Source organism: Crotalus tigris, unplaced genomic scaffold (genome assembly GCF_016545835.1).
Source record: "Crotalus tigris isolate CLP2741 ecotype Arizona unplaced genomic scaffold, ASM1654583v1 scf7180000019784.587516, whole genome shotgun sequence".
Taxonomy (NCBI): Eukaryota; Metazoa; Chordata; class Lepidosauria; order Squamata; family Viperidae; genus Crotalus; species Crotalus tigris.
Genome location: NW_024097706.1, coordinates 198,718 through 211,166, shown reverse-complemented (window position 1 = coordinate 211,166; position 12,449 = coordinate 198,718). Strand labels below are relative to the sequence as shown.

Below are 12,449 nucleotides of genomic sequence, written 5' to 3'. Positions count from 1 at the left end.
AGTTTTTATAAATCATTTGTGTGTGTGTCTATGTGTGTCTCTATAAAGGGTCATAGTGATTAAATAGAATGTTGGAATTTAAAATACGTGTAACACCCAATTTAAAAAAGCACATTAAAATATGTTTCTCAAACTATCAAGTGGTCTTTGTTAGATGGATATTTAAAAGGCCATTAAAAAAAACAAGCAGGAAAATTTTTCTTGGCTAAGTGCCACTTTATTCTTTTCCAAACAGGACATGTGGCAGTGATGGAATCAGATACAGCAGAACTGACATTTTCATTCTTTTCTTATATTCCAGATTTCTAAAAGATTGATCCTCAGTGATAGATATCAATTCCCAACCCTACTTGGATATACCAGAGACTGCACTGGTAATCTTTCTTAAGCAATACTTCTGTTCTGTTATGATTGTTCTCCATAGCAGAACCATCCAATCCATGTGTCAACCTCCAGCTTAAGTATCCAAATAAAAGTCCAGGATTAATTTCATTTCTGAAAAGCTTACTGTTTATTGAATACATGGCCTGGTAAAAGCAAGGTACAAATAATTCTACAATCCCAAGGCATCAGACCATGGCATATAACAATGACTTTCCCAGCCAACACCCCTTCCCCGTATGTCCATGTAGCTCATGTAAACACGTTTTCTTTGTTATGGGACCTGTCTGCTATCTTCTTCACACCTGCTAAAATGTCCTTGAAAGGGTTCCATATTGTCCACTTTCAGCAAGCTTCCATAGAACTGTAGTGGTTCCGTTTCTTTAACCAATCCATTCAAAAATAACACCTCCCCCCCTTATTCTAACGGCAAGATGAAAACAGAGAGGCAAGTACGGTAGCTGCCAAATTTTCACTCTTGACACCATGTCTTTAGAGAAATAAAGAAGCAATTGGATATTCCAAGCATGAGGTAAAGAGGTTTTTCTTAAACAATTCTTAAACACTGCCAAATGTGGAAATCACCCATAACTCTATAAAGATTTGCTTTGTTCCTCTCTATTCATGTCAAGTTACCACTTGCAACCACTACATGTTAAGTGCACTCCCCTGAATTCCTTTTTAGAGCAAGTTACTTAAAATAGCTCTAATAGGTAGCATGCCAAAGTGCTTTTTAAGAATGTACGCTGTGCCTCAGCTTTCCTTTGAGACCAAACCAATTAAACTTTAAAATTGAGCGTTAGTTCTTATCATGCATTTTACATAGATGTTTTGGTTCCAACATAATTTTACATTGGAATTCCTGGGTCATTCAGCATTTGCTTCTGCCTTTTCTGAATAATGCATTAGATATTTTCAGGTAAAAATCAGCATGTTAAGAGCTATCCTGCAGAAAAATTTTGCAAACATATTTTGTGCCCTAAACTCTTTAATAAAGCACTCTTGTTCAAGGAAATGACAATTTTCTTGTTTAAAACACACAGCCACATATATCATGCAAAAGGCATTTATTTATATCTATTATTTGCCAGAAATCAGAAGAGGTTCTCTGAATTCATATGAAGAATAGTTTTGTTTTGTTTTGTTTTTCAAATGTTCCTGACAAAATTGTTCTGCTAGAATAAGAGGCTAGTATTATTAAATTGTTCTTATTGGATGAACTTCAATTTAAACTTGATGTTTAATACTTTGAACTCTAATTCTCGTAGTCATATGAGCTGGGCAATGCTACAGCAGGGATTTAATAAGACAGACTGGAACGCAAGATCAGTTTTATTACAGGGAAAAGTGCAGAAAATTATTTTGATCCCTTGTAGATAAACTTCTTCAACAAATCCCTAAAAACATAACCATTTCTTAAAATATAATCACACCCATATATGTATATTTTTTTTAAAAAAATCTTGAATGGAATTTAGTGACATACATTATGATTTATCAAGATGGAGATAATACTAGCAACCTTTCCATAATAAAGAGCTTTAAAAGATTGAAAACAAAGTGTAATAAGCAACCTGGAAATCACAAAACCAATGTGACTGGTATAATTTTATCTCTACTGACTTAATTTGCTTTTACTGGCAGCTCAAAATAGACAGTATCACAGCTTGTCTTCATGTATTAATAGTATGCTAAACATACTATTAAAATTTATTTAAAAAGATCCAACAACACTCTTCAAGAAGATCAGCTGCTTCATATTCTCTTATATGAGCCAAATGCCTGCAAATCTATTCTGATTTTCAAAATATTAAAAAGTATGATTAATGTCATTGGTCAGTCCCAAGAGTGTTAGGGTTTTTAATAATTTGGGAGCAGTACATATATTTGAACTTCTGAAAACATTGGTTTTTCTCAAAAAATGATTTGTTATAAAACATAATTAGCAGATGGCAAACTGGTGAGGCCATTCCATGCCATGCTTACACCTTTTTTTTCCAGGAGATATAGGCAAACTTGCAAGCACTGGACTGCAGCCACCACCATTTTTAATTTCTTGCAATGCCTACACATCATTTATTAGAACCAGCAATTGGTGCTTTGAAGCAGCTCATTCTTGTTTAATTTTTTTTAAGTTAAAAAAATATAAATCAAAATCAGGTGAATTTAGGATTTGACAGGTGCCAGTGGAAACATTTGTGAGAATGGGGACTACCTTGGTGACCTATAGTTTCAACTGCAGAAATATTTAATATAACATAAATATTTGCTGCAGTTATAATGAATACCTTCCCTAACCTTATGGATAGACTGCTTGGAGCTTTTTCGGTGGTGCCACTCATTCATCTACTGTGAAAGAGCTTGGGGTTAAATCTTACAAGTCTGAAGAAAAATGATAATGAAGACAAATGTCAGGATAAAATAATGTATGCAGTACTGAGTCTGAAATAAGAAATGATACTATTCTCATCAATACAAACAACGCCTAATTGCTAGTGTCTTCCCAGTTATCCATATTTCATGCAGGTCTCTATACAATAGCAATGTTCTCTGTCCAAATTAGCAGTTTTTACTTGCAATTTATAATTTCAGAAATATTGATTTCATTTCTGTCTAGACAAACTACATGGATAGGTATATAATATGGACTCAAGGCATTATTTTTCATCTTCTTAGTCTTTAATTTATGTTACAATAGTTCTTAAATTGGATAAAAAATGCACTATTCATATAAAAATATAATCTTTTGACAGAAATGTAACAATATCACCTAGAAAAAGTAGAATGTAATCACCATAATAAAATTTATGCTTTCATGCCATGGTCTGTTTGCAATGTCACAGAAAAAGTAGGGTGTTTCATACTCTTTATTTGCTTGTTGTTTTAAGATTGGAATGTCTACTTTTTTTGCCAGGCTTTAATGACATAGGAAAACTTAATCCCAAAATACACTTATTTCAAAACAGGTTTGTTAACTGTTAAAAAAAGCAGGAATTCTGGATTCTTATGTCTACTAGGATTTCTATGACTTACAGTACCAATATCCACTTCCATATCAATATTTATATTACATATGTCCACTTTAGTAAAAAATTAAGGGAAAAAACATTGAAATTATAGTTTAATTTAAGTTAAAATGATAACACTTAAGAAAATGTATATTCCTTCTTGCTTCTTCTTCTTCTTCATTATCATTATCATTAAAAATTCAAGCACAAATTCGAAAAGCTTCCCAGGCATTTTGCTTTTGTATCGCTCTTGAATTCTGGGCAGAGAGCCACGTGAATGTGTTTCATTTTAGGAGATTTTTATTTGGATCAAATCCATAATCAACTCCATTTCATTAGCTAAAAGGAATAAAAATCTTTAATAATAAATCTGTATGACGCTCCTAAATTTTAACATTATTCACTAAAAGTTCCATTCTCCTGAGCTTGCGTTTATTTTTTGGCATTGGTTTGTCATATAAACCATTTTTAAGAAGATGCTCCTTGCTGTGGTGGACTTGGGCACCATGCTGGATCTGGAAAGCACAAAGAGCTTGAAGAGGACGAAGTACAGTCTGGTTACAAAGACAAAAAAAAGAAAAGAAAACTTAGAGTTAGACATACATTACCTAAGCCTGTAGTGAAATAAATACCTTGCTTCTGCACAGTTACTTGGAAGTGATATTAATCTATAAATAAATTTGCTTGAGGCTGTGGAATATATCCCTGGTTTTTTTAAAAAAAGCCAGTAAAGCAATTTCAAGCATGATTTTAAAAGCAGTTACAATCTCTGTTTCATGGTTTACACGCTGAACTGCTTAGTAGTATGTCACTACTAAGAATGAATTTAGCTTCCATTACTATTTCTTGCTAAATAAACTAGAAATAGTAAATTAAGAGAAAATATTTAAATCGGAAGTTTGGGCAAAGAATCTAATTGTATAGAAAATGTTTCCCACTACTATGATTCCATTTTGTATAATGCTAATTATAGGAAGGACATCATTTTTAATGACACAATTATAAATCCTGAAAGTACAAAATTGTCCCTATAAAGAGGGTAAGTAGAGATAAAAGAGTAGGTTCCTCTGAGCAAAACACCCACTGACACAATGTTACATCATGTAGTTTCCCTGGCAATAATATTGAAGTTATTTGTCACTGCATTTGGAGGTTTTTTTTCGATCAACAAAGATAATTTTGTGTTCCTCTCTGCAGTGTCATTTTCCAGTTGTGTGCCAATTTACCATCGATTGCCCACTTGTTTACTAAAAACAATGACTGACCAATATCATTATTGAACAACAGTTATAAAATATTCAGTATGATTTTAGTCGAAAGGATGAAACTATTCTGCAGTTCTGCAAACGATTCTGCAAGATTTTACACATGATGACCAGTGTGGTTTCTTACCTAAAAGACAGTTGACAGAAGCTATCAGAAATATAATTTTATTATATTAGAATATTTTGGAACACCATAATGAAAAACATGTGTTGATCTTTATTGATATGGAGGAAGCATTTGAAAATTTGAACTAGACTTTTCTATTTAACTTTGGAAAATATGGAATTTGGAGAAAATTATTAAATGGGTGTGATCAATATATACTATACAAACAGCACAAATTACAGTCAATGGCAAACCGACTAAATCTTGTGACATACAAAAAAGGACAAGTCAAGGCTCTCCATTTCTGCCACTGCTGTTCATTTTAGTTCTTGAAGTTCTTAACAGATAGCAATAGTAATAGCAATAGCATTTAAAATTATATACGGTCCTCATGTTACTTACCTCAGAAGGATGGAAGGCTAAGTCAACCTTGAGCCGGTGATGATCGAACCCCTGGCAGTCAGCAGAATTAGCCTGCAATACTGCATTCTAACCACTGTGCCACTAGGGCTCACATACATAAAACAATATGAAAGAATAGCTTGGTGCTATACCTCGGCATGCCATAGAAGGTATAAGGAAAGGGGTTAATATGGATATGGTTTCTTATGCACAGTTACTTAGATGGGATGGCCAAGACTGGCAGTTAAAATCTTTGGAAGAACTAATACATGAAAATCTAACTTATTCATGGTTCCAATATAGACAAATAGTGGACAGATGGAAGATGGATTGTAAAATGGGCTGGCTTAGAGAAGATGAAACTCTCCTAAAACAAGTAAGAGATCAAAGGCCAACCCATATTAAGAGAGTTTATGGGGTTTTAGTGGAATTGGATTCAGAATCTGAATTAGTTAAAGATTGTATGATTAAATGGGCACAGAATATTGGTGAATCGATTTCAATGGATACTTTGGGAACTTATTTGGACAAGAAATGTTAAATTCACACAAGCGCAAAATTTAAGAGAGAATTTTTATAAGATGTTTTATAGATGGCACCTTGATCCAAAGAAAATGTCCATTATGTACTCTAATTTACAGCCGAAATGCTGGAGATGTGGACACTTGGATGCTACTTATTATCATATCTGGTGGACGTGTAAGCATATAAAAGCTTTTTGGATTAAGATATGGTGGAATATTCAGAGAATTTTTAGAAGGAGGGTAAAATTTACTCCGCAATTATTTTTATTAGGTATTGTTACTGATTGTGATGCTAGGGAGGTTATATTGATGTTAAATTTGATTACAGCCGCTAGGCTGTTAATAGGACAATATTGGAAGAAGGAATCCTTGCCTACTTTACAAGAGTGGTTTTATAAAGTTTCGTATTTGGCAGAAATGGCAAAGATTTCGGCTTTTTTAAAGGAGCAATCTCAAGAGAAATTTTTTGCGGTATGGGAAAAATGGATAAATTTTATACAACATAATTTAGATATGGAAAAATATTATTTAGCCTTTTTATAACTTGTAATGATTGTTTTTTTTTCTTTCTTTCTTTCTTCTTCTGTATTATTATTTATATACTTTTCTATATATGTTTTATTTTTCGCCTACCTCTTTCTTTTTTCTTTCTCTCTCTCTTTTCTTTTTCCCTTTTTTCTTCTTCCTTTTTTTACGTATATTATTATTATATATATTATTATTATGATTTTTATTATTATTATTAATTATCTTATAAATTGTATACGTTATTTTTTAAAATTTGTTAAATAATCCTATATTCAGTTCTGGGAAGTCGGGGGGGGGAGGGTGGGGTGGTTTGGGAGGGGGGGGGTGGATGTTTATTTGTAAAATTTTTGAAAAAAATTCAATAAAAAAAAAAAAAGAATAGCTTGGGTGAAGGTTATAGAGTGGTATAGAAATTTGCAGATAATTTAATGGAATAATTAAAAGTAATAAATATATGAATGGAAAAGCTAAAAGAATGTGGTGCATTAGGCGGATTTAAAGTTAACAAAGAGAAATGGATAAAGTTAATAAAAAATATAAATATGGAATATCCAAAAGAATTGATAGTAAAAACTGGTTTCCATACAGAGAAAAAAGTGAAATATTTGGGTACTACCATGATTAATATGAATTGTATATTATTTCAAAATAATTATATCAATGTATGGAACGAAATTATGAGAGACTTAAGATGGGAAAAATACAATTATCATTGTTTAGAAGATTTTGTGTAGTAAAAGTATTTCCTAGAATATTGTTTTTATTTTTTAAAAATACCTTTTTTGAAATATGATGTACTATTTAAGTAATGGAAAAAAAGACGTCCAAATTTATACGGCAGGGGGAAAAAAATCAAGGGTTAACTATTAAATTCTTGAATATGCAGAAGAAAATAGGATTAGGATTGCCTGATTTTAAATTACATTTTGCAGCCTGCTGCTTGGTTTGGATGAAAGAGTGAGTGTTGCTGAGAAATAAAATAATGTAAGAATTAGAAGAATATAACCCGATATTTGGTTGGCATTAGTTTTTATGCCTTTGCAAAGTCAAAAATTAATGTAGATATAAAAACATTACGTACAAAGTACCATATTAAGAATATGGAATAAATACAAATATGGGCTATGCCTGAAAATACCTATTGCTTTTAGTATAGGAAAGTATTTTAAGAAAAGATACAGTGGACAAAGAGTACTGTTTAACATATCAAGATTTATCAGTACAGGAAAATGGAGAAATTAAGATAATGCCATGAGAACAATTGAATCAATTTTCAAAGGTTTTCATCTGCACATTTAAAAGAAAGATTTAATACAGTAAATATTATTGGAATTGAGCAATATAAAATGAAATTTGAACTGAATTATATAGAAATGATGAACATGTGACTGTAAATTGTATAAAGCTTCATTAAGATTTGAACGGAAAATGAACAGGTTAAAGATTGAATGATAAAATGGGCAATTAATTTTCATTATAATATGCAGACAGCCAAATGGGAGAGAATGTGGATAAATAGGATGAAATTCACATTATGCTATAGTTTAAGAAATAATTTTTATAAAAGGATGTACCTTTTTCTGTACATCATTTTATGTACCTGCGGATCCTGCAATATGATGGGAATAATACAAAGAAGATGTACCTTTATATAAAACTCCAGAAAAAATATCGAAGATATATAAAGATACTTCAAATCAATGTAGGAAATGTGAAAAACAGGAAGTGAACATGCATAGTGGACTTGTGTGAAAAAACAAAACAAAAAAATCTGAATACAAATACAAATATCTGGGTAGAAATAATTTTAAAGATTATCATTAGGAAAAATGTAGAACTTTTTTTTATTGCGGCTTATATATAGTAAATTAGAAAAGATTCATAGAAGATTGATTTTATATATAGTAACTGTAATAAGTTTATTATTTGCACAATGATGGAGAAATACTGACACACTCACCATAGAGCAGGGGTGTCAAACTTGCCACATCACGATGTAGCGCGACTTTTCCCCCATTGCTGGAGTTGGGGTAGGTACGGTTTTGGCATGACACATCTGGCTTGTGGGCTGGCAGTTTGACACTGCTCCCATAGCGGAATGGAGTGTGAAAATGGCAGAAATGACCCCTTTAGTCAGGGACAAAATAATAATTACTTCTATAAAAGACTAGAAAACCTTTATGATTTTTTTTTGTTGAAAATGGAGAAAAGTGAAATGAAAATTTCTGGATTTGATTATTGAAAAAGGATTGAATAAGGAATTTTTGAGAAAATCGAAACAATTAGTTTATTTACAATTGTTGGAATAAGGTTGTTTTCTTTTTCTGATTCCTGTTGTTTTTCACATAATCAGTTTTTATTATCTGTTTTGCTCTTGATATCATTTCTTTTTTTCTTAATCCTTTTCTATTTTTCTTATGTTTTTATTTATCTTTTATGTACAAAAATATTTTAGATTAAAAATTACTTAAAAAGACAAATACCCATTTCCATATTTATTACTTATTTTTTAAAAAACAAAACAACCCTTCCCCCCAGATCTCATTGTCAAAATTGTTTTCATTATAAAATATTTGTTTTTAAGCAGAAAAATAATGTTGAAGATTGCATAACACTTCAGTGGACTTTAAGTATTAATGAGAGACCGAGTATCACACTGTATACAGGTTTTGGACTCAGACTCAGAACAGGAAGACTAAGGTTCTAGTGCATACTCAGCCACAGAATTTCACTGGGTGACTTTGGGCCAGGGACAAAGATAGCAGGATGGAACATTTGCCACAACAACCTTAACCGTCTCAATGAAAAGCAGAATATCAATTTAATGAATAATTAAAAATAAAAAATATTGTATGTGGTGATATGATAAAGGACTGAACTGATTTCTATTTCTGTGAACTCTCTAAACTTTTATAACTTTTCCAGTTTCATGATGACATGACAAATACAACTTCTAAAAGTTGTAGGAGGCTAAAATATATAAGGACTGGTTGCTGGAATTGGGTATGTCTAATTTAACGAAGAGAAGGATGAGGGGGGACATGATAGCAGTGTTCCAATATCTCAGGGGCTGCCACAAAGAAGAGGGAGTCAAGCTATTTTCCAAAGCGCCTGAAGGCGGGACAAGAAGCAACGGATGGAAACTAATCAAGGAGAGAAGCAACCTAGAACTAAGGAGAAACTTCCTGATAGAACAATTAACCAGTGGAACAACCTGCCTTCAGAAGTGGTGAATGCTCCAACACTGGAAGTTTTTAAGAAGAGACTGGACAGTCACTTGTCCGAAATGGTATAGGGTTTCCTGCCTGAGCAGGAGGTGATGACCTCCAAGGTCCCTTCCAACATCATCATCATCATCATTATTATTATTATTAAAATTCAACTTCCAACTTTATTATTATTATTATAATTCAATGATAGCCATTGTTTTGTTTTGTTTTTTGCTACATAGTAAACATATGTTTTTCAGCATATTACCTATATTCTAATGTACTATTTAAAGAGTTTTATAAAGCTTTTTCAGTCTATTTAGTCTAAAAGTTAGCAATAAGGAATAAGCTTTATATTAAAAATCATCTTTGGGTATTTCTGGCAAAGCTGACAGCCATTTCAAGTGATATGTCCAAAAGGCAAAGTGCATGGAAAACATTTCAGTATTTTGACAGAGTCTTCCATCACAAAGCAGGGGATCTCTTACAAAACAAAGGTTAATGTCTTATTGTTCTTCCTTGATCTAGTAAAATAAGCTTAATATAGAGATATCATGTGCCAAATACTTGTAATGTCATTTGGCAATTTTAAGTAGATTGAAATAGCTCCCATGATAAATGTTTTGACATAATATATACTTTTTAATATCTACATATGGCAGTGGGCTTACAAATACATTTTAATCTTCATCTGATTACCAGGTTTTCTTAGGTCATTTTGAAAAATAACTTGTGAAGCAATTATTCTGCATGTAGGACTATTAATCACTTAACTGAAATAAGATTATGAGCATTCTATAATAATTATAGCAAGTGCAAATCTGGTTAACAGGATAGACTGAAAAATAGATAGATGCAGGGGTAGCAGAAGGTTAAAAGTAGAACTTTCAATAATTCCATATTATACACACAACCCAGTCCTCACATTTTATATTGTCTAAGTATTAATGTTTCATGTACTATTTTTCATGATTATGTGCGATATGTGGATTTTCATCACAATATTTTTGAGATCCATTTGAAGGTAGAGCAACAGTATCTGTCCATCATCAGTTCCCTCAGCAATAATGAGACAACCAATTTAATTTTTACAGAGAGTGTGAGGTTATCAGAGAGACAAAATAAAATGGGATTTGAGATCCATTTTTCAATTTAGGAAGGTTAATCAGATGCTATTGGAAAGGTGATGGTAAGAGACAGGATTATTCAGCAGCTTTCCATCTTAGCCAATATCTACTGTCATGGTTCCGATAGATGAGACAAAAACAAAAAACAAAACCCAGAACTCCAAGGCAAAAGGTTTCCTTAAAGAACATATTTATTGGCTACAAAGTATCAGCACGGTCAAAAGTGAAACTAAGACTGAAGTTCCCTCCCCCCTGTTGGAAAGTTAAACTTCCCACCCCAAAGTATGTCATAAATCACATCCCCCAATAAACTATTTTGGCGGGCTTTCTAATGGAAAGCTCAGTCCATCAAAACCCAAGCAGCAACGACCTTGGTTCCCACAGGACAGCTTATTGTTTTGTCTAACTGCAAATGCACATAACCCCTCTCCCAACTGTGGCAACCGAAAACGAAGTTGCAGTGTTGACACCTATTCTTTCTATCTTCTTTCCCTTTTTGATCACAAACATCACAGTTTTGGCTCAGTTTTGAGTAAAAATATCAAATATCCCAAGCTACATGTGGGATGTAAATTGCAACTCCATCAAATATTCAATTCCTTTACAATGCTCACATATTGATTTTCTTATGTCATGGTAAAGGAAGGCTATGTTTTTCTTTTTTTCCCTTTTTTAATTTCTTCTTATAAACTCCCTCCCATGAATATGATGAGAGGACTAGTTTCTAAGTCTTGTCATAATTGTTGGTTACACAGCAGCTACACAAGGAACTGCAGTCACAGCTTTGAGTTAGGAGATTAATGACACTAAAATAACAGCGAGAAGGAAAAATTATGAAAGAAAGGGGTGGTTAAGAATCAAAGGAGGCACAGAAGGACACTGCAATTTCAAATACAATTTTTGGAAGCCTCGGTAAGTAAGAGTGACATATTTCTGAATAAAGAAATAAGATTAGGTTGTTGTTACATGGTTGCAAATCTTATACCTGCCTCCTTTCTCTCCTTCCTCTTATATCTGCTTAACTACCAAGCTTAAACTAATGTTGTACATGGAGAAAAAAATACATTTTTGCTAAACTGAACTTGGTAATGTCCCACAAATGTATGATCAAATGACAGCTATGCAATATATTTAACAAAGCATTATTTTACTTTTAACATATATTTCTATATTTATTCAAACCTGCATATCCACATTATATAGATTAAAAGGTGAAAATTCAACATTTCTCAAGTTATAATGGCAACTGGAATGGAAATTTCAATTGCTAAGCAATGCAGTTGTAAAGTGTGACATCTCATGATTGTATCATTTATGGATGGCAGTCTTGGCAGTCCCAGTTGCTATCATGTCCACGACATGTGGAATCTTAAGGGGGAAATTTTGTTGGTCCCAGGTATGCGAGTGACATGGACTGGTAGTGAGAAGCATTAAGAGGGCCAACACAGGCTGGGCATGAGTTGGAGAAGGTCTTGGGAGGCCTGATGGAGGCCATGAGTAGAGGTAGAAGTGACTTACTGGAGTGACCTGAGAGCTTCCTCACCTGCTTCCCCATTCACTTAGCTTGTGGGAAGCCAGCAGGGAAAGTCACAAATGGCAATCATGTGACCACAGATGCCTGTGAGTTGAGGTCCCAAGTGCCCAGATCACAATCATGTGACTGTGGGGCTTCTGCAATGTTTGATTATTTAGGAACTGGTCTTAGTCTATTTGTCACAATAACTTTGGTCATAATCCAGTGCCACCATAACTTTGATAATTGCTGAACAAATGCAAACAAAGTTATGCAATAAAAGCAACAAATCAAGTAATCTCATATGCTTGGTATAAAGGCACTGTCAGGTTCGAAGCACACATGCAAGGTTGCCATCATTATCACTTCTCAGTTTGCCAATGAAC

General features: G+C 33.0%; 1 protein-coding gene across 1 annotated transcript in view; it reads right to left on the bottom strand.

Annotated features, from left to right (window-relative positions):
* Positions 1–809: 809 nt before the first annotated feature.
* The window catches only part of DTWD2 (DTW domain containing 2), a 76,607-nt gene continuing 64,967 nt past the window's right edge, over positions 810–12,449 (bottom strand). The window contains exon 6 of the mRNA XM_039364522.1: positions 810–3,943. Within this exon, the coding sequence (XP_039220456.1) occupies positions 3,773–3,943 (171 nt within the window). The 3' untranslated portion in view covers positions 810–3,772. The remainder of the gene's footprint in view (positions 3,944–12,449) is intronic.